The sequence below is a fragment of the Carassius gibelio genome, chromosome B4 (assembly GCF_023724105.1).
Source record: "Carassius gibelio isolate Cgi1373 ecotype wild population from Czech Republic chromosome B4, carGib1.2-hapl.c, whole genome shotgun sequence".
Lineage (NCBI taxonomy): Eukaryota > Metazoa > Chordata > Actinopteri > Cypriniformes > Cyprinidae > Carassius > Carassius gibelio.
The window spans coordinates 14,017,902-14,040,449 of NC_068399.1; the positions used below are offsets into that span (position 1 = coordinate 14,017,902).

Below are 22,548 nucleotides of genomic sequence, written 5' to 3' on the forward strand. Positions count from 1 at the left end.
TGCTTAAGTTGTTCAAATCTTTACATGTGTCATATGATGGTCAGTTCTTTTGCAGGTTCTGTTTTATTTCTGTTATGAACTAATCCTAGGCTTCACTCTCAAAGACCATATCCACTGTTTTATTTTTCAAATGTCATCCAGGTGCGAATTCTGCAGACTGTGGTGAGGGAAAAAGATGTGCGATTTCAAGAACAAATCCTCAAACATGAGCAGGAACTCCTTAATCTCACGCAGGTCTCAAATGACCTTGACTTACAGCAGGTGTGTTTGCGTTTCTCATGTTTGATTTTTTTTTATGTTCCACAAAGAGAACCCACATTGATACTTTGGTCACACTTTAGTTTAGGGAACATATATTCACTAAGAGTTTTCCCCCTAAATAAACTCCTGCTTATTGATAGTAAAGTAGTTGTTGTTGTAGTTATGTTTAGGTATTGGGTAGGGACTAGAACATGGTTGTGCAGAATAAGGCATTTCTATTAGCTTTATAAGTACTAAAAATACTAATCTGAAATTATTAAATATAATTGAGCTCTGTCCCACATTTTTGCATTAATGTCTTGTACTGCATGATTTCCCCCAATTGAAAAAAAAAAAAAAACATTTCGGTAACACTTTATAATAACTGCATGCTATTAATCATTAGTTAAGCATTAGGAAACAGTTAATTCATAATTTATAAAGCATTAATAGACATTTATAAGCAGTTTATAAATACAGATATAAATGCTTTATACCTGATTTAAAAGCATATCCATAATGTATTTAATAGTTGTTTTTTCATACTTTATTAATGATCAGTTTATTATTTCTAAATTAAGTATAGCATTATTTACACACCAGTTATTAAGGAGTTGTCAGTGGTTCATAAGATCACTTAGAAATTGTAAGTAAATGATTAATAAACTTTTTAAATGTGCATTCATACATCTTTTTATTCAGACATATAGTAATAGTTACTTATAGTGTTAATAAATGGTTTATTAACATGTATTTCTACTGTAATTCAGGGTTAATTCAGGTAGTTATAAAACATATGTAGTTGTTAGTTAACTATTTTTGTGAGCTCATCTAAAGTGAGGACTATTTATGCCTTGTAAAGCTTTTACAAATGAGATTTACAGGCTGTTAATATTTCTATGTTCTGTATCACTGTGTGGTGTTTGTTTCCGTTTTTTGTTGAGAAGATAACTGAGCCTTTAAATATCCTTTAAGAATGCTTTACAAGGCATAACTAGACTCACTTTAGATGAGCTCACATAAATAGTTAACTGACCACTACTAAATGCTTTATAACTACCTGAATTTACTACATTTCTTGTGATCTTATGAATCACTGGCAACTCCTAAATAACTGCTTTGTAAATAATGCTATACTTCATTGAGAAATGATAAATTGATCATGAATAAAGTATGAAAATACAATTATTAAACACATTATAGATATGCTTTTAAATCAAGAATAAAGCATTTATATCTGTATTTATAAACTGCTTATTACTGTCTATTAATGCTTTATAAATTATGAATGATCTGTTTACTAATGCTTAATTAATGATTAATAGTGTGCAGTTATTATAAAGTGTTACCAACATTTCTTAGATTTGTGAAGTGAAAATTCTCTCCCAAATTTTTCGCCGATTATAGCGTTGGCAGATGGCACTTAAAGACTTTTGCATCTGAACTGTTAATATGCGTACACACACCTACATATTATGCATCAATAAACAAAGATGTATAAGATGGGGAAGAGCAGCAATGCCAGAATAACATTGTCTTGATGTTTCCATATTTGTTGTTTTTTTTTGTTTTCGGATACCCTGTGGTGTTGTAGCCATATTTGTGTTATTATAAAGCATGAAATCATAACTCATCATTTTACCATGGCAATTTTAATCTAAGCTTTCTTGCATGGTGGATGCATTTCCACATTCTGTGAGAGGCATCCAACTCATCTTAAGTTTTTGTGCATGTTGTTGGAAAGGAGTTAAGAAAGAAAGGGCAGATTAACACTGTGTCTACACCAGGCATGACAAAAGAAAAAAAACATAAATCAAACCCTGCAGCTTTTTAAGGGGGTCTTTCAATCCATGTGGTTCTATTTTACTTTAATCCTACTTATTGTTTTGCAGGCTCTTCGTGTATCCCAGCAGCGCATAGAGGAGCTGGAGGAGTCCTTGCGCTCTCGTTCAGAAGTCCTAGAAATGTTGCAGCAGGAACTCAACAGTGCAGACCAGCAGAAACAGGTCAGCACAACATGAATAGTTTACACTGTGTCATGGTCATTTTTAAAATCAAAATATTCTAAAAATCATCGAAGTCAATCAAACACCTCAATTTCATTGAGGATAGAATATAAAAATGGAATCCCAAGTCACCAACAGAATTTTTTGTTGCATGTTGTGGTTACAGTTGGTTGGACTGAAAACTCTCTTTTTTTAGGATTATAGACCAAGAGGAATGTATAAACATGATGGATGTTTCATTTGTGCAGATTCTGACTGCTCAGTTCAGGCAGATGGAATTGGAGTTAGCAGAAGCCCGGCGACTGAGAGAAGAGGAGAGGCAGCAGTGGGCAATGCGTGCTGAGGAAGAACTTCAGGCTCTTAGAGCCAGACTAGAAGCTTCAGGGAGTGAGAGAGAACAGACTGTCAATTCTCTCAACACTGAATTAATGCAAAAGACCACAGAGACTGATGAAATGAGAGCAAAACTTGAATCTGCTGGAAGAGAGAAAGAAGAAATGCTGGAGAAATTGAAAGATAAAGAAAATGCCTTTGAGGCTGAGCTGGCCAAAATGAAAGCATGTCTAGAAGCCAGATTGGAGACATCGGAGAGTGAGAGAGAGCAGATCATCAGTACACTCAACATCAATGTCACACAACTTAATGCTGAATTGCTGAAAAAGACCACAGAGATGGATGAGATGAGAGCAAAGCTTGAATCTGGGGAAAGAGAGAAGGAAGATATGCTGGAGAAAATGAGAGAGAGAGAGTCTAGCTTTGAGGCAGAGCTGACCAACTTGAAAGTATCTCTAGAAACTAGATTGGAAACATTAGAAAATGAAAGAAACCAGAACATCAGTGCTCTCAATGCGGAGTTAGTGAAAAAGGGGGCAGAGATGGATGAAATGAGAGCAAAACTTGAATCTGAAGAAAGAGAAAAGGAAGAGATACTGGCGAAATTTAAAGAGAGAGAGACTAGCTTTGATGCAGAGCTGACCAACTTGAAAGCATCTCTAGAAGCCAGATTGGAAACCACAGAAAGCGAAAAAGAGCAGAACATCAGTGCTCTCAATACTGATTTACTGAAAAAGACAGCAGAGATGGATGAAATGAGAGCAAAAATTGAATCTGGGCAAAGAGAGAAGGAAGAAATGCTGGAGGAAATAAAAGGGAGAGAATGTGCCTTTGAGTCTGAGATGTCCAAAATGAAAGCATGTCTAGAAGCCAGATTGGAGTCATCAGAGAGTGAGAGAGAGCAGATCATCAGCACACTCAACATCAATGTCACACAACTTAATGCTGAATTGCTGAAAAAGACCACAGAGATGGATGAGATGAGAGCAAAGCTTGAATCTGGGGAAAGAGAGAAGGAAGAAATCCTGGAGAAAGTGAGACAGAGAGAGAGTGCCTTTGAGGCAGAGCTGACCAACTTGAAAGTATCTCTAGAAACTAGATTAGAAGCTTCGGAAAAGGAAAGAGACCAGAACATCAGTGCTCTCAATGCTGAATTACTGAAAAAGACAGCAGAGGTGGATGAAATTAGAGAAAAACTTGATTCTGGGCAAAGAGAGAAGGAAGAAATGCTGGAGAAAATGAAAGAGCGGGAGTCTAGCTTTGAGGCAGAGCTGACCTACTTGAAAGTGTCTCTAGAAACTAGATTAGAAACTTCAGAAATGGAAAGAGACCAGAACATCAGTGCTCTCAATGCTGAGTTAGTGAAAAAGACAGCAGAGATGGGTGAATTGAGAGCAAAACTTGAATCTGGGCAAAGAGAAAAGGAAGAGATGCTGGAGAAATTGAAAGATAAAGAAAATGCCTTTGAGGCTGAGATGGCCAAAATGAAAGCATTTCTAGAAGCCAGATTGGAGACATCGGAGAGTGAGAGAGAGCAGATCATCAGCACACTCAACATCAATGTCACACAACTTAATGCTGAATTGCTGAAAAAGACCACAGAGATGGATGAGATGAGAGCAAAGCTTGAATCTGGGGAAAGAGAGAAGGAAGATATGCTGGAGAAAATGAAAGAGCGAGAGTCTAGCTTTGAGGCAGAGCTGACCAACTTGAAAGTATCTCTAGAAACTAGATTGGAAACATTAGAAAATGAAAGAAACCAGAACATCAGTGCTCTCAATGCGGAGTTAGTGAAAAAGACAGCAGAGACTGATGAAATCAGAGCAAAACTTGAATCTGCTGAAAGAGAGAAGGAAGAAATGCGAGAGAAAATAAAAGGGAGAGAATGTGCCTTTGAGGCTGAGCTGGCCAAAATGAAAGCATGTCTAGAAGCCAGATTGGAGACATCGGAGAGTGAGAGAGAGCAGATCATCAGTACACTCAACATCAATGTCACACAACTTAGTGCTGAATTGGTGAAAAAGACCACAGAGTTGGATGAGATGAGAGCAAAGCTTGAATCTGGGGAAAGAGAGAAGGAAGAAATGCTGGAGAAAGTGAGACAGAGAGAGAGTGCCTTTGAAGCAGAGCTGACCAACTTGAAAGTATCTCTAGAAACTAGATTAGAAGCTTCGGAAAAGGAAAGAGACCAGAACATCAGTGCTCTCAATGCGGAGTTAGTGAAAAAGACAGCAGAGATGGATGAAGTGAGAGCAAAACTTGAATCTGGGGAAAGAGAGAAGGAAGAGATGCTGGAGAAAATGAAAGAGCGGGAGTCTAGCTTTGAGGCAGAGCTGACTAACTTGAAAGTGTCTCTAGAAACTAGATTGGAAACTTCAGAAATGGAAAGAGACCAGAACATCAGTGCTCTCAATGCTGAGTTAGTGAAAAAGACAGCAGAGACTGATGAAATCAGAGCAAAACTTGAATCTGCTGAAAGAGAGAAGGAAGAAATGCTAGAGAAAATAAAAGGGAGAGAATGTGCCTTTGAGTCTGAGATGGCCAAAATGAAAGCATGTCTAGAAGCCAGATTGGAAACATCGGAGAGTGAGAGAGAGCAGATCATCAGCACACTCAACATCAATGTCACACAACTTAATGCTGAATTGCTGAAAAAGACCACAGAGATGGATGAGATGAGAGCAAAGCTTGAATCTGGGGAAAGAGAGAAGGAAGATATGCTGGAGAAAATGAAAGAGCGGGAGTCTAGCTTTGAGGCAGAGCTGACCAACTTGAAAGTGTCTCTAGAAACTAGATTAGAAGCTTCGGAAAAGGAAAGAGACCAGAACATCAGTGCCCTAAATGCTGAGTTAGTGAAAAAGACAGCAGAGATGGATGAATTGAGAGCAAAACTTGAATCTGGGCAAAGAGAGAAGGAAGAAATGCTGGAGAAAATGAAAGAGCGGGAGTCTAGCTTTGAGGCAGAGCTGACTAACTTGAAAGTGTCTCTAGAAACTAGATTGGAAACTTCAGAAATGGAAAGAGACCAGAACATCAGTGCTCTCAATGCTGAGTTACTGAAAAAGACAGCAGAGATGGGTGAATTGAGAGCAAAACTTGAATCTGAAGAAAGAGAGAAGAATGAAATGCTGGAGAAATTGAAAGATAAAGAAAATGCTTTTGAGGCTGAGCTGGCCAAAATGAAAGTATCTCTAGAAGCCAGATTGGAATTCACAGAAAGCGAAAAAGAGCAGACCATCAGTGCTCTCAATGCGGAGTTACAGAGAAAGACCACAGAGGTGGATGAAATCAGATCAAAATTTGAATCTGGCCAAAGACAGAATGAACAAATACTGGAGAAATTAAAAGAGAGAGAATGTGCCTTTGAGGCAGAGCTGACCAAAATAAAAGAATCTCTGGAAACTAGATTGGAAATGCTAGAAAATGAAAGTAACCAGAACATCAGTGCTCTCAATTCTGAGTTACTGAAAAAGACAGCAGAGACTGATGAAATGAGAGCAAAACTTGCATCTGCTAAAAGAGAGAAAGAAGAAATGCTGGAGAAATTGAAAGATAAAGAAAATGCCTTTGAGGCTGAGCTGGCCAAAATGAAAGCATGTCTAGAAGCCAGATTGGAGACATCGGAGAGTGAGAGAGAGCAGATCATCAGTACACTCAACATCAATGTCACACAACTTAATGCTGAATTGCTGAAAAAGACCACAGAGATGGATGAGATGAGAGCAAAGCTTGAATCTGGGGAAAGAGAGAAGGAAGATATGCTGGAGAAAATGAGAGAGAGAGAGTCTAGCTTTGAGGCAGAGCTGACCAACTTGAAAGTGTCTCTAGAAACTAGATTAGAAGCTTCGGAAAAGGAAAGAGACCAGAACATCAGTGCTCTCAATGCGGAGTTAGTGAAAAAGACAGCAGAGACTGATGAAATCAGAGCAAAACTTGAATCTGGGCAAAGAGAGAAGGAAGAAATGCTAGAGAAAATAAAAGGGAGAGAATGTGCCTTTGAGGCAGAGCTCACCAACTTGAAAGTATCTCTAGAAGCCAAATTGGAAACCACAGAAAGCGAAAAAGAGCAGACCATCAGTGCCCTATATGCGGAGATACTGAAAAAGGGAGCAGAAGTGGATGAAATGAGATCAAAACTTGAATCTGAAGAAAGAGAGAAGGAAGAGATGCTGGAGAAATTTAAAGAGAGAGAGACTAGCTTTGATGCAGAGCTGACCAACTTGAAAGCATCTCTAGAAGCCAGATTGGAAACCACAGAAAGCGAAAAAGTGCAGACCATCAGTGCTCTCAATGCTGAGTTACTAAAAACGGCCATGGAGTTGGATGAAATGAGAGCAAAAAGTCAATCTGAAGAAAGAGAGAAGAACAAAATGCTGGAGAAGTTTAAAGAGAGAGAGACTAGCTTTGCGGAAGAGCTGACCAACCTGAAAGTATCTCTAGAAGCTAGAATGGAAACCACAGAAAGCGAAAAAGAGCAGACCATCAGCGCTCTCAATGCAGAGTTACTCAAAAAGACCACAGAGTTTGATGAGTTAAGAGAAAAACTTTCAGATGAGAAGAGAGAAAGTCTGGAGATGTTACAAGAGAGACAAATAAGGTTTGAGACCGAGCTGGCCAACTTGCAAGCATGTCTGGAAGTCGCTGAGAGCCAGAAAGAGGAAATGACAAAGAAGCTAGAGGTGGAGGTGGCAAGTCGCATGGAAGAGCTTCATCATCTTCAGGAGAAGCTCAATGAAGTGGAGAGAGCAAGGGAAGAAGAATCTAAGAATGAAAGAAATCGCTTAGCACAGATGCAAAATGAGCTTGAGTCCTTAAGAGACACACTGGATGCCAATAAAGAGGAACAGAAAGCAGGACTGCAAGCCAAGGATGCACTGGAGAATCTTTGGAGAGGGATTCAGAATTTGACAACTCCTGGGGAGGCAGAGGTGGAAATATCCATTCCTACTGACCCTGCACAGTTTTTAAAGGTGTTACCTGCTCTAGAAGCTCGGCTGAGCAACCTTACAGATGAACAGCAAGAGAGTCAAGCATGCATGTCCCAAATCACACTTACTCTGCAATCTCTGCAAGGTAAACAGCCCAGGAGAACAAAGTTCAAAGCAGTTTTGTGGTTTCAGTTAACTGTCCTTGGTAGCATTTTATCAAACAATGCCACAATTTAGGGCAAATAGTTTGTACTGTGATCAAAAAGTAATTGTCTTAACACACCTGATGCTCTAGGTCAACTGGATAAGAGCACAGCTGAGAAAGAGAAAGCAGTTGCTAGGATACAGGAACTGGAGCAACAACTTCTCACTGTTCAGGTCGGTGGATTGCAAAAATATCTGAGTTTTAAACATTGCTTTGCAAGATACAACTGATGACACTGATTTGTTTTTCAGTACAGTAGAACTTTTAAGTGTTTTTTTTAATGACAGTAATAAGAGCTAAGGAAATATGACTTTCACTCATACTTAGGTGTTAGGTATTAAAAAAAAGGTAGTTCTTGGTATTAAATCTGTCCTGCATTATATATGCTATAAACATAAATGATACTTAAAGGGGGGGGGGGGGGGGTGAAATGCTCGTTTTCACTCAATATCCTGTTAATCTTGAGTACCTATAGAGTAGTACTGCATCCTTCATAACTCCAAAAAGTCTTTAGTTTTATTATATTTATAAGAGAAAGATAGTCTGTACCGTTTTTTCCCGGAAGGCGTGACGTGTGGGCGGAGCTAAAGAATCACGAGCGCGAGTAGGGTTTTGCATTGAGAGCGTCTCTGGAAACTGTGACATTACCGTGAGGAAAAAAAACATCATCCAAAACAAACCATGGCTAACAGTCAGATTCAGCGTATATTTATGATCCAGAATCGGATCCAGAGGCTGAAATTTAACGAGAGCAGCAGCAGCAACGACTACAGCAGGACGTCTCTATGTAGTATGTACTGAAACTGTATATATTTGCTTAGCGGTTTTGGAAAATGACTAAGTTGCACATTGTTTTTTTAAGGTGTACATGTGGAAAGTGCAGTTTGATGACAACATCGCATGTTGTTTACTTGATGTGCTTACGCGCTGATAACTAAGTTAACAACACAGAGATATTTGAAGCAGTTTTACTCACCGCCTGCGGTTCCAACACACGATCGTGACCCTTTTTTCGTTGGGACTGCATCATCCTTAAGAAATAAATGATATGTAAATCCGGCGTCAAACTGGGCCTTGTTTGTAAAACAATCATCTTCGAAATGCAGGAAACAAACAAAAACACTCTTTAAAAGATGCTCTTTAAAAATAAACTCCGTCTACTGGTCCCTTGATGAGGTTTTTTTTTTTTTTTTTGGTAATCTGTGCAGGGTTGTCTTGCCCTGGCAACCAATAATACACTTCTTTTGTGACAATTCGCTCTCGCCCTGGTCAGTGAATGTCTCGTCTCTGCTCTGCTATACGGGAGCGCGCGCTCTTCCCGCAGAAGTGCCCTTAGGACCCATAAAAGGAAATTCCGCTCCATCTAACGTCACACAGAGCCATACTCGAAAAAAAACTTTCCGAAACTTGTGACAAACTTTGGAACAAAAATACTCCTTCAAACGTCCAACTTAATATTTGAAACTTTGTCCATGTTTAGCATGGGAATCCAACTCTTTAACATTGTAAAAAACTCAGTATGCATGAAATAGCATTTCACCCCCCCTTTAAAGTTGTGAAAGTGACGTGACACACAGCCAAGTATGGTGACCCATACTCAGAATTCGTGCTCTGCATTTATCCCATCCAAAGTGCACACACACAGCAGTGAACACACACACACACACACACACACCATGAACACACCCAGAGCAGTGGGCAGCCATTTATGCTGCGGCGTCCGGGGAGCAATTGGGGGTTCGGTGCTTTGCTCAAGGGCACCTAAGTCATGGTATTGCCGGCCCATTGTATGGATTGATGTACATAGTTCTGCTGTAACTTTTTAGATCAGATAATATTTGCACCTAATGACAAAGACAAATATGTTATTATGCAATGGAGTTAGTGCACAGAATAAGATGTACTTGTTGAGGCCAGCGCGTCTGCCATGGCAGACTCATTTAGTATATAGGATAAGCTGTGTCTGTCGCGACAGACGCAAGGTGACATACATGCCTAGACGGTTTGTCTCACAACTTATCAGGTCAGAGATATAATCCTCTTCACTTTCATAATTAGTTTTTTCTATTACTTGCCCCCACATATGAGGGCACAATTATTTAGTATTAGTAAAGGTATGGCTGGTAATAGCATTGAAATACTTGCAGTTATGTTGGCAATTCAATAGACCAGGGCACTCTCAATAAACATGCATTAGTGTAAGCACACTGTTTGTTGTAACTGAGGCCTGTCTTTCCTAGGTTACTGGTGAGTCATTACGTGATCATGTGACTGACCTGTCTGTGAGAGATTTGGACAGGACACACCAGGGTAAGTCTAATGTTTGCTCTTGTATACCTGAATGTACTATGAACTGTGGTGTTTCTTCCAGTGACAGCAGTCCCATGTTTTTCCATAATAGCCTTGCTCTCTAGGGGAGAACATGCCCTTTAACATTGTGGTTTGTAATGTTAGGACAACCAGAAAGACCTGTTCCCCCAGTTAAAACACAAAACAAAAACAGGAAGTTAATTATTTATTCTTGAAACAAGGTTGTTGTTGTTTTTTTAACATGATGCATCTTGCATGTTTAATTTTTAGTTATTTGATGATTTTCACAGGGTTGTCTCATAATTATTTTTTTCTTCTCACAAATGCTACCCTCAGATAACAGTGGAGATGCACATAGATCAGAATACAAATTTCAGTCTGATCGGGTACTGTTTCTTGAGCTGCAGCTTGCAGACAGAGAAAAGGAACTCTTTGATCTCAAAGAAAAACTGTCACTCACTACAGGCAAAACTATTTCAGAGGAGGAACGTGCTGACAGCCAAAGCAGAGAGGACATTGCTGGTTTGTACGACAATTCTACAGCTCTATCTGAGGTTCTTGAGGGCACACAAGAGGAAGAGATGACACTTGTGGCAGTTGACACATCGGTTCTGTCTGTTTCTGCTGGCAATGAGAGTAGCCCTGAGATTATAGCACCCCAGCCTGTGTCTCCTGGAAAATCAAAGGGTACCTCCTCAGATGAGATGGTGACAAGCAGTGACTCAGAGGTGCCTCATAGTAGCTGGACTCTTCTGGAGGCAGTCAACCAAGATGGGACTCAAGAGTGGGCGCCCCAAATTCAGGACTTTGCCTCATTACGCTTATCCACACAATCTTGGGAAGAGACCTGCGAAGAGCATGTAGCATCAACTAGCTGCTTAGTTGATATTGAATCACCATCTTTAGTTATCCGTGAAACTGTACAGATACGTCTTGGTCAACAGGAGGGAAGCCTGCTAAATACAGATTCAAACACTGGTCAGGCTTTTGCACAGGTCTTAGCAGAAGAGATTCAGAAAAGATATAGTGAACTTCTGGGAGAGCTTCAGCAGTTTAAAGACACAGCTTTACAATCACAGGAGAGAGTCTTCCAGCTCGAGGAAGAACTTAGGTCTCTCACAGATTCCAAAAATGAGGTGCAGTGCAAGGCAGATATATACGAGAAAGAGCTGATCGAAGTTAAGGCATTGTTTAAGCGAGAAAAAATAGATAGGCAAAATGTTGTAGAGCAGTTTGAAAACTTGCAAGAAGAGGCTTTCTCTAAAGATGATAAGATGAAAGCCTTACAGGAAAGCCTTGATGAAGTCCATCAAAGACTTTTTGAACAAGAAGGACAAGCTAGAATGCTTGCTGCTCAACTAGAGGACAGAGAGCTCACTTCCTCCGAACTGGAACAGAAGCTTGTGGATATGGAGGGCAGGTTAGTCCAGATTTCTCACGAGGCTGATATAGCAAAAGCTGCTCTCATTGACCGGACTGCTGACCTGGAAGGTCTACAAAAGTGTCTCTCACAGAAAGACCAGGAGATGATGGAACTCAATGAAAGCATGACTGCAAAACTACTCCAGGCTGGTGAGGAAAGGTTTACAATGTCCAGTGAAGTCAAAAAGCTAAAAGAGCAAATACATGAACTTGAGATTGTCAGAGATTACCAGCAGAAAATGCTAGAGGATAAAACATCAGAATGTGAGGAGCTTGTTGCTTTACGAAAGGAAAATGATGACTTGAATACTCAAATGGCTGCCTTAAAGAAAAATGGAGAACAGGTCAAGAGAAAGCTGCAGGCAGCTCTGATACAGCGGAAAGAATTGATAAAAAAAGTTGCAGACTTTGAGAAGGAGGCTGAGATCAAGGAAGAAAAGGAAAGAGATGGTACTGAGGAAATAACTCTTCAGTTCAAAAATGAAATTAAGGAAAAAGAGAGAGAAATCCAGAGACTTGATGTTTTGTTGCAAGAGACCAGAGATGACTTAAATATAAAAGAAGAGACCTTAACAAGTCTGAAACAAAAAATCAGTAAGCAAGATCAAGCATTGACTGAGTCACGTGCAGAAATAGAACATTTGACTGAGCGGTATGTACAACTAAATGAGCAACAAATGTCACAGATGGCGGAAGACAGAAATAGGCTTCTTTCACAGATAGCGTCTATGGAATCTGACATTGAAATATTGCATAAAAAGCTTCAGGAATCGACTGATGCTCATGAGGACACTGTTGTAAAAGCTCAAGAGAATGATCGCCATCATCTTGAGCAGATGAAACAACAGAAAGAGGAGTACAGTGACCTTTTTGAACGCCTCCAAACTGAAGAGAGAGAAAAAAATGGGTTGTTGAATCGTATTGTGGAGCTTGAGGGGCTGCTAGAATCAAAGAATGATACAGATAAAGTTAACAGTGTGAATGTGGAGGGGAATGTTGGGTCTGCTACACAAAATCTGGAGAAACCAAAGACAAATGATTGGGTGGATTTTACTTCAGCTGAGACCAAGACACAACAACATAAACCTGGTGAGCAATCTCAACAGCCTGTGGTAAAAGATCATGAGGACATTATAAATGGTCTCCAGGAGGAATTAAGAGTTGAGCAAGCTGCTCGTGCAGAATTGGAGGTGCGCCTACAAGAGAGCCAATCCTCTCAATCACTCACTGATAGCAAATTCAAAGAGCTTTGCAAAGAACTTGAAGTCTTGAGAGAAAAGGAGAGGCAGATTGATGCTCTCACTGATGAAATGGAGGCTATTAGGGAGAAATGTCAGAGAGCCGAAGCTAATGCAGAGAAGCTGAAAGTGGAGGTGGATGAGGCTTGGGAAGCAGCTAAAAGAAGCATCTCAGATGCTGAGTCCCCAGTCAAAGCACTTCAGTCAGAAGTGGAAGAATTTAAACAGTTTCTTAAACATAAGAATGATGAGATTGTTGATTTAAGCCAACAGCTTAGCGAACAAAGTTCACTTTTACTTAAGATGCAGGAAACGGTACTGGAGAAAGATCAGCTGATTGCTTCCCTACAAGAAGGGCTTAAAGCAGAGCAAGATAAGGTTAAAAAACTGGAAGCAGAAATGCCACAACGTGATGAAGAAGAGAAGGATTATAATGCCAAACTCCAACAGCTTCAACGCAAACTGCAGGCTGCTCTTGTATCACGTAAGGAGGCGCTCAAACAGAAACAGCTGTTAAAGGAGGAACAGACTGCTGCTGAGAAGATCAAATTAGAGCTACAACAGAAACTGGAGTTAATAGAGGTGGAGCTGAACAAGTCAAGAGAAGAGAGGGAGAAATTAATTGAAGAGGTGGATCGAACTTTGTTGGAAAACCAGAGTCTGCGTGCCTCATGTGAGAGCCTTAAACTTGCCATGGAGGGTGTTTTGAATGAGAAGGATGCATGTAAACGTCAGGCTGAGAGTGCCAAAGAGGAATCCGATCAAGTGTGCAGACAGCTGGAAGAAAAGGTGCAAAGCATGAAAGAAGAGTATGAATCCCTCCTCAAGTCATATGAAAATGTAAGTGATGAGGCTGAACGAGTGAGACGAGTGCTTGAAGCTGCTCGACAAGAGAGGCAGGAGTTAGCAGCCAAGGCACGAGCTCATGAGGCAGCCAGACATGAGGCTGAGAGGTTAGCTGAGGAAGCTATGAAGGAGGTGGATGTTGTGAAAGAAAAAATGAGAAAGTTTGCCAAGGTTAAGCATCAGAAGATAATGGATCTGGAGGAGGAGAATGAAAGGCTCAGGGAGCAAGAAGAGAAGAAATTGACCAAACATACAGATACTGAGCTTAAACAAGATCTTGAGAGTGTCAAACAAGAGCTCGAAACCTTGAAAATAAATTATAATATTGTTTTGGGTGAAAAAAACTTTTTGGAGCATGAAGCTGAGGAGTTGAGATTGTGCTTGGCTGAGGACATTGACAAAAAGGGCAGTGAGAACCTGGACACATGCTCTGTGGAAACCATTAAGGAGGTTAAAAATTTCACACAGCAGAGAAGTCCTGATGTAATTGAAATTCAAGAGTACCAGAGTGATAGTATTGCCCTAGAGGCCAATCCCACTGAGCCATTGGAATCCATTGGTACTGCTCTTGAACAAATGATGCAATCAAATGTTGAGATGACCGCTCAAACAGAGGAAAGGCTCAAGGAACTAGAAACCTCTCTCAAAACAGCAGAGAATAAGATAAGGGAACTTGAAGCTGCTCTTGAAGATCAAATGGAATCCAGAAACAAGCAAGAGTCAATGCTCAATGCAGAGCTTGCTTCCTTCAAGCAGCAACTTCAGGAGTCTTCAGAAAGAGAGGGGCTCCAGAAGGAAGAGCTCTATAAGAAAGAGACCCAACTGCAAGAACTTCGCGCCAGCCTAGAGACTGAAAGAGATGACCTGGAGGAGCAGTTAATGAACCAGCTGGCTCAGCTCAATGGAAGCATTGCAGGCTACCAGCAAGAGGCATCTGACAGTCGTGATCGCCTAACAGACATGCAGAGGGAATTGGAGAAACTGGAGAGAGAGCGGGCTGAGCTGGAAGCTGAGGTGGCAAGTGAGAGGGACCGGGCAGCCAGGATGGAAGAGGACATGAGGCAGGCACAACGAGAGAGAGCAGAGGCAGAGTCTGAGGCAGGCAAACAAAGAGAGCTGGAGCAGAAGTTGAAGTCAGCACAGAGGTTTAAAGACGGTAGTCAAAACAGGACACGTCAGCTTGAGGAACTGCTAAGGGAGAAGCAAATGGAAGTTCGTCAGTTACAGAAAGACTGCATTGAGTACCAGGAAAGAATAAGTGAACTGGGTAAAGATGTTAAGTCATTGACTTTAGGGAGAGTTGAGGTGAGTGCAGAACTTGATGCAGCACGCTTGGAGATTGTAAAGATTATGCAAGACAGAACAAGTATTGCATCTGAACTTTCGATGTGTAAAGGGAAATTGGACATGGCGCTGGAAGAGGCAAAGCAGGCGCAAGCAGACAAAATAGCTGCTGAAAAAATGGTACAGCTCAAAGAAGCTGAGCTGAAGGCAGATGCAGAGCGTACCTTGGATGAAGTCAGGTATCGCCTTGGAGCTGAGCTTAAACAGATGGAATTAAGACTGGAGAAGTCTTATCGGGAGCGGGAGAGGGTGGAAGAGGCAACTCTTGAGGCAAGGAGTATTAATGAGGCCGCAGACAGGCATTCCCAGGAAATGCAAGCACGTCTGGATGAAGCATTGGCTCGGTTGGCAGCCTTTTCTCGCTCCATGTCGTCCCTGCAGGATGACCGTGATCGAGTGCTGGATGAGGCCAAGCAATGGGAGAGTCGTTTTCATAGTGAGCTACAAGAAAAGGAGGCTGATGTTCGGGAGGCTGAGACCCGTGCTAAAGACCTTGCTGAGCGACTCCAGAGGGAGACCACCCAAAAAGAGGAGCTGCAGAGTTTATTGGAAAGGTTTGTTTTCTTTTTTGTATTTTTGATTTTTTTTTTTTATCAATTTCTGGAAATTTTACTTAAAGTAAATTTTAAATAATTCATTTCTGTATGTTTGTAGAATGCAAAAGGAGGGAGAGAACCTACAGCTAGAGCTGTCTGAGGCAGAAAAGAAACATAATGATAGCTTTGCAGCTCTTGAGAAAGAAAGAGGGGATCTGCAGCAGAACCTCGCTCTAGTAGAGACCAACCTGACCCAGACTCGTTCCCAGCTGACTACCCTGGAGACAGAGGCAGAGGGACTACGGCACCGGACCAAAGCTTTAGAAGAAGCAGTAGACAAGCTTCAGAGTGATGCTAATGAGGCACGTGCAGTAATCAAAGAAAGGGAGACAGAAGAAAGGAGACTATGCTTGAGGCTGGAGCAACTGGAAACAGACCTGGCATCTTCAAAGAACCTTACTGACACTCTTCAGGCAGCATTGGATGAGAAGGAGAAGAGGGAGATGGAGCTCCTGGGTGAGAAAGAGCAAGCTGTGACACAGGTACTTAATTTTCTGACAATAAAGTATCAGAAACAATCGCATGCATATTCATTTATCACACTGTAGGGAATTTAGTACCATACATTTTAATATACTCCTCTCTTCTTTTAGGCTGTAGAGGAGGCAAGGAAGGATGCAGATGTAAGAGCCGAGATGGCAGAGAAAGAGCTGAAGAAGAAGAGAGAGGAGTTGCGTAGTTTAGAAGAAAGGCTTCGTAAGGCTGAGGAGGACACCTTCCAGAGCAGAGCTCAACTTGAGTCCTTTACCAAGGCTATGGGCTCCCTGCAGGATGACAGAGACAGAGTGCTCAGCCAATATAAGCAGCTAGAGGAAAGACATCTTCAGGTAATGTTGCTCTAAATAGATGATATTTTTTTAAATATAAACTAATTTGCATAAAGTAGCCTATCATTTTAAATTCTGACTGATCCTTGGTCTCGTGTTCTCTCAGGTTATGATGGACAAGGACAGTCTGATCCAAGAGGCTGCAGGTGAAAACAATGGTTTGAAGGAGGAGATTCGAGCCCTGTTGTCACAGCGGGATGACCTGAATGCTGAGAATGCCAAACTGGCTGCCCAACTTCATGGCTACAGAAATGACCTGAAACAGGTTCTTGCTATGAAGGACTCCCAGCACAAGCAGATTCTTGCTACCCAAGTAGAGCGCATCAGTTTCCTGGAGAGAGAGAAAGAAGACCTCGAGAGCCAAATTCAGGCTCTTGTAAAAGATGTTGCACAAGGAAAGATGCCTCCATTGGAGCAGGAGATCTTGAGCCAAGCTAGTGAAGGGATTGTTAGAGCCGATAAGCAAGATGCACCGGGGGCTGAGGTAGAGAAGCTGAGGGAACAGCTCCAAGCTGCTAGAAAGCACATAGCCACCTTGGAGGAGACCTTGGAATTGGAGAAGGAGACCCAGGCAGTCCACAGCAAAGAGTTGAAGGAGCTGCGCTGGGAAGGTGGTGTTCTGCGCACTGAAGCTGAAACAGCCGAGGAAAGGGTTGCAGAGTTGGCGCGGGACCTGTTGATGATGGAGCAGCAGCTTCTGGAGGAGAGGGAAGCAGCCTCTCAGCTTCGAGCTCAGAATCAGTCTTTTGGTCAAGCCATGGCCTCTCTGCAGGATGCAAGAGATCAGGCTGTCAATGAGGCCAAGGAGCTGCATCTTCGTTTATATGAGGTAAACCAGACAGCTCACCCAGCTTCTCCTCCAAGTGGCTCCAAAGGAGAAGTGTGGAGCCTAAAAAACGCCCTGTCAGCACTGCAAAATGACAGAGAAAGAATGGTATGTTATTAATTACTTGATCATTTATTGGAAACCTAAGTGGTCACATTTTAGATTAAGGTTTAATTCTTGCTATTCACAAACCATTAACTATGACTATTTCCTCAATAAACCCCTCATTTGCTGCTTATTAATAGTTAGTAAGGTAGTTGTTTAGTTTAGGTATTGGGTAGGTTAGGAAATGTAGAATATGGTCATACAGAATATGTGCTTTATAAGCACTAGTAGCAGCCAATAACAGCCAATAAGCATGCTAATAAGCAACTAGTTAATAGTGAGAATTACTCCTTATACTAAAGTGTTACTACCTATGTCTACGTTTTTGTATCCTCCTTCTAATAACATTTGCAATCTGTTAATTGCACCTCAGTTGGAGCAGCTGCACTTGCAGCGGTCTGAATTGGATCGACTTGGATCAGGTGAACTATCCAGGCTCACTCAGGCTCTGGTGGATGAGAGAAGAAGGGCAGGGGAGCAAGAGGAAAAGATCATGGCAGAGATGAGGCATAGAGATGCACAGATGGACAGATATAAGCAAGAACTGGAAATGCTCAGGTGAGACTTAACTCATGACTTCATTGCCCTCTGCTAGGGGTGTGCCATATCATACAGTCCATGATAATACCGGTATCAATTTTTACATAATAAAAAAAAAAGTGCCATATGATATCAATGATATAGCGACATGATGACGTATGGTGGATATAAATTCCCTAGTGCGCACAACAACACCACAAACCCTTTTTGTGGAAGCAGAGAGACTTGAAGACTTGAAGCAGCACTGCACAGACTGATCGGTGTATGACAACAAAGTATCGGGAGAGGGGTTCTAAAGTATATTTGATCGCACACTCTTACCTTCAAAAATGGGAGAGGAGCATATCTTTAGTAAAGCAAACGAACTAAGACAACTTGGCAGTTTAAACATTCAAGCACAAAAAGACAAGAAAAGCTCAATTCGGCACCTGCGCACTGTGTTTACAGCCCTTAAACACCAAATTAAGTGTGGTCTCTTCTTGCTCTTGAAACCACAAATACATAAAAAATTGCCACCTCTAAAATAACCTTGAAAAATGGTAGGTTATGTCTTAAGTGAAAGTAAACAGTTGTGAAAGAAATGGAATGTGTATCAAATTGGATGTATTATTATCTCTTAAAGTGACCGCACCTTATTTACCAGCTGCTGTTAGTGTCTTTAATGTTAATCCAAAAAATGAAATGGGAGAAAACCACTCACTGCTCTTTACTAAATTACTTTGTATTGTTAACGAGAATTAATCCTATTTAATTTAAACAGAAAAGACTATGCAATGCTATTTACATTTGATTAGGGTTACGGCCCTGTACACCAATCGGTCTGCTTTAACACACAGCTGTTGCTCCTGCCACCTTATGACAATTGATTTACACCTCAAATTAGGTAGTCTGTCATCGATGACACTTAGCTCATTGAAAAAGGATTGAAAATGCCCTTCATTTTGAGTGCACTAATAAATGCTCCTGCCTGCCAGCTGCAATCACCAATATATTTTTTCTATATCGTAATAAATACCGTTATCGCAAATATTCTTGAAATATCGTGATATAATTTTGAAGTTACATTGCCCACCACTACCCTCTGCCATTTTGGTCATAGTCTTTAAGAGCCATGCTTCTGACTATCAGAATTTTGGTCCCTTTCGTAGTTTATTCTGTCCAGTTATATGTGCATGGTAAAACGACTGTTCAGACAGCTTCAAAGAAGTTAGCCCGAAAGTGTTAGTAGACTTACAATTTCTAACTTCACTGAAAGTGAAAAACACTTTCTTACAATTTCTTACAAATGCTTTCCATGTATAGACTTGAGAGGATGGACTGGCAGGGCCAGGCCGAGCTCCTGAAACAGCAGACCCTGACCACCCTCTCAGAAAGGGACCAACAGGTTCGCCATCTTACTGCCATGCTGGAGGAAGCACGGACATCAAAATTACGGCTTGAGCACACACAAAGACAGGTAAAAAGCTGTAGTCTCATTTTCAAATTTGAGACATTGTAAGTGACCTAGGAATGTTGTTTTCCGTTAATCGTTCTGCCTTGTTTTTGTGCGAGTTATGTTTTATTCTTTTCACTGTACTCCTGTTCATTAATACGCTTTGTATGTCTGTTTGTATGTTTAACATACCACTATATGCTTCCGTATAAATCTGAAAATCCTTGATCTTTTTCATTGTCTTGAATGTACGAGGCATTCAACACTACTTTCTTTGTCCTGTAGGGAAGCCTTGCAGTAGATGCTGCCCCTGGTGGCCCTCTGGAGCACAACGAGGGCTATAAAGCGGAGTGCATTGAACTCCAGAGAAGGTATTGCTGCCAAGTTCAGTCTTATCATTAGTTATACTGATCCACAGTTGCATGCTGTCAATCTCTTTAGCACCTCTGCCACAAACTGCAGTGATAGCACTTAGCTAATACGTCGGCTAATAGCTAACATGATGCTAATACTGTATTTGAAAGGAATTAAGAATGTGAATTTTCTTTTCTAATCAATGAATATTGTATTGTGTAATACCTATGCGGTACAGTAACTCTTCTACTGTGTGTGTGTTTCTGTCAGGCTGGATGAGGAGTCAGAACAGAGACTCAGAGTAGAGGAGCAGCTCATCGCTGCACAGGATCGCCTCAAACGGTTTGACCCTAATTTCAGATTAAGATGAACTCACTGCTCCTGGCTCTGGCCATTATTGCTGCAGACTGCATAGCATACAAGACACTCAAATTGTCATTTCGTTGTTTTATATACAAAATATCAAACCAAATCATCTGGAGATTTACTCTAAACTACGTACATTATGGGGCCACTGCATATGGACCAACTTCAGTTTTTATTCACATATTTCATGCCTCACTTTTCACATTTAAAAACTGAATATTATAATTTCGCTTCCTCATTTGCAGCTATACACATGGGGAGTGGCAGACAGCATCTGAAGCCATGATGTCAGAGACTGCTGTACTCATTGAGCCTCCAGAGGGCGCCGTTACACGGGTATACAACCCCACAATGCCTTGTTTTAACATGCATAAAAATGCTATTATAAATCACATTTCTAATTTACTGTATTATTTTATTATTAAAGCCTGAGTTTTATATATATATATATATATATATATATATATATATATATATATATATATATATATATATATATATATATATATATATATACAGGATATATTTTTTAGATGCATCCTTTTTTTTTTTTTACCGTAGACTCGTAGCGGTGGACCTGGACTACTGCGAATGCTGCGAGTTGCCTTCTGCTCTCGTCAGCGAACGCCTCTGCTGGTGTCACTCTACCTGCTGACTGTTCACGTGCTGTTGCTGCTATGCATGGGAGGATATCTGTGAGAAAGAGATTGATCACGCTTTGCTGAGAGAGAGACAGATACATGCTCATTCACTTATAATACAAAACAAATGAACACATTATTTAACACAGGGTTAATTTACATTCTTCTACGAGTAAGTTTCCTTGCGTAATTACCAAAGCTACATATGAACTGTTTGTGATTTTATCAGAGCGTTCTGACAAAAAAATAATAATTTCCACCCAGTTTTAATGGGACTAGTAACACTAGAGCACTACACGCACTTCCTCAAGAACATTATTTCACCCTTTAAGAAAGCCCAAATGAATGAAGGAATTTTTAAGCATCTGGAAATGTAGATGAAGTTGACAGTGTCAGCATCTGTCCAGCAGAGTCTTTCACATTGTCTGTCAAATGCATAAAGGTGGACAACTCATTTTGACCACATTCCAGCTTCCTGCAGTTGGTTTTCTCTCCTGATATCTCTTTATTTCTGCGGAGTCATAGCGTTCAGATGTAATGTAACGTTGAAGCTGATACAGATACTGGATGCGTCTGCATGGCAAGACGTCGGAAGCCTTCTAGAAGTGTCCTAGTGTGCTGACTGTTTCCTTGCATGGCAGAATAGTTTGCCAGCTTGGTGCAATACTGTCATTTATATTTATATTTTGATTGGTGTTTTTTCTGGTTTATTTGTTTGTTTAGTTGGTGTTTATTTTCTGTAAAGCACTACACATTGTGTTCTTTACATCTGGACTACTAATGCTTTTATCCACTCTTAAAGATGTAAATGAAATACCTTGAATTTCTTTAGATGTTTTGATTCTTTTTCAGGTGTAAAAAGCTTCATCAAATCATTCAAGTTCTGCTTGTTTCCAGTTTTCGGAGCCAGAACTGGACATCCTATTCTCACTTAACTACTGTCACTCTGGTCCGTTTGGGCTGTGTAGGGATGGTTTAGATTGTGGTTGAAATCTTGTCTCTATTACATTGAGATTTGAAGAACAGCCCAGTGAGTGTTTAATCTGTAAAGTCTGTATAAAATGATCCTTTCTCTCCCTCCTGCTACCCTGTTGTAGGGGCTATTTTTTGGAAATAAAGTCTATTTATGGGAAGACATACACTTGTGATGTGTGACGAGGAGTTTTTGGACATCCTGGTGCCATTGCAGCAAGATTTACAGTAAAGCTATTAAATGTAACAATCCAGTGAGATTTTTGTTTGCAGGAGTCTGACAACAGCCAGTGCTCCACACAGAGATCTGATCTCACCATCATCCGTCTGTCTGGAATGAAATGAAGAAACAGAACAAACTGAGACAGACTCAATCCAGAAGAACTGTGGCAATGTCTCCAAGATGCTCAAAAAAGCTACCGAAGGCATTGCTTACTTATAGTCTGACCATACAGCTTAAGTATTTGTCTGTTAAATAAGTGTTGTATCTTTTAGGTCCGTAAAATTTATTTAATATTTTAAGGTGATCTTTTGATACTTAATACTATTTATGTAATTATTTTGGTCCATTAATGAATTAAAATATGTAATATATTTTTCTCTAATATTTAGTGTAATATAAGTAATAGAAATATATTTTTTTTTCTTTTTTTTTAAATAGGTGTCATTAATGGACCATAATAATTTAAGTATTTAAAATTACAAGTATTTAAATTCAAGTATTTAAGGTTAAAACAGAGAAAAAGGGTTTTAAATTCCAATGCAAAGAGGCAAATAAGAGTTATTTTGTGGTCAGAAAAAAAATCATTTGTAATGCCATGGTTTACCCACTAGGTACTTGTATGGCTCTTTACTAAAGATTTTGAATGAATATTAAGACATGATTAAACATTAGATTTTTAATGAGACATTTAAAAAGTGAACTTAGGCTTACATCCTTTTTTAATTATACTCGCATAATTACAATGAATGCAAGCAAATTGTGAATTTAATACAAGTGTAAAATAGTGCTAAAAA

At 40.4% G+C, this 22,548-nt stretch overlaps 1 protein-coding gene across 10 annotated transcripts in view; it reads left to right on the plus strand.

Annotated features, from left to right (window-relative positions):
• The window catches only part of LOC127956621 (golgin subfamily B member 1), a 27,706-nt gene extending 6,006 nt beyond the window's left edge, over positions 1 to 21,700 (plus strand). For 9 of the 10 annotated variants that reach the window (XM_052554688.1, XM_052554686.1, XM_052554689.1 and 6 more), the window contains 15 exons: positions 142 to 261; positions 2,133 to 2,246; positions 2,495 to 7,652; positions 7,803 to 7,885; positions 9,953 to 10,022; positions 10,359 to 15,426; positions 15,527 to 15,950; positions 16,062 to 16,295; positions 16,402 to 17,229; positions 17,600 to 17,784; positions 19,069 to 19,222; positions 19,484 to 19,569; positions 19,823 to 19,894; positions 20,164 to 20,254; positions 20,480 to 21,700. In XM_052554688.1, the coding sequence (XP_052410648.1) occupies positions 142 to 261; positions 2,133 to 2,246; positions 2,495 to 7,652; positions 7,803 to 7,885; positions 9,953 to 10,022; positions 10,359 to 15,426; positions 15,527 to 15,950; positions 16,062 to 16,295; positions 16,402 to 17,229; positions 17,600 to 17,784; positions 19,069 to 19,222; positions 19,484 to 19,569; positions 19,823 to 19,894; positions 20,164 to 20,254; positions 20,480 to 20,617 (12,825 nt within the window). In that variant the 3' untranslated portion in view covers positions 20,618 to 21,700. The remainder of the gene's footprint in view (positions 1 to 141; positions 262 to 2,132; positions 2,247 to 2,494; positions 7,653 to 7,802; positions 7,886 to 9,952; positions 10,023 to 10,358; positions 15,427 to 15,526; positions 15,951 to 16,061; positions 16,296 to 16,401; positions 17,230 to 17,599; positions 17,785 to 19,068; positions 19,223 to 19,483; positions 19,570 to 19,822; positions 19,895 to 20,163; positions 20,255 to 20,479) is intronic. The other variant, XM_052554690.1, reaches the window with a different exon arrangement.
• Positions 21,701 to 22,548: the final 848 nt, after the last annotated feature.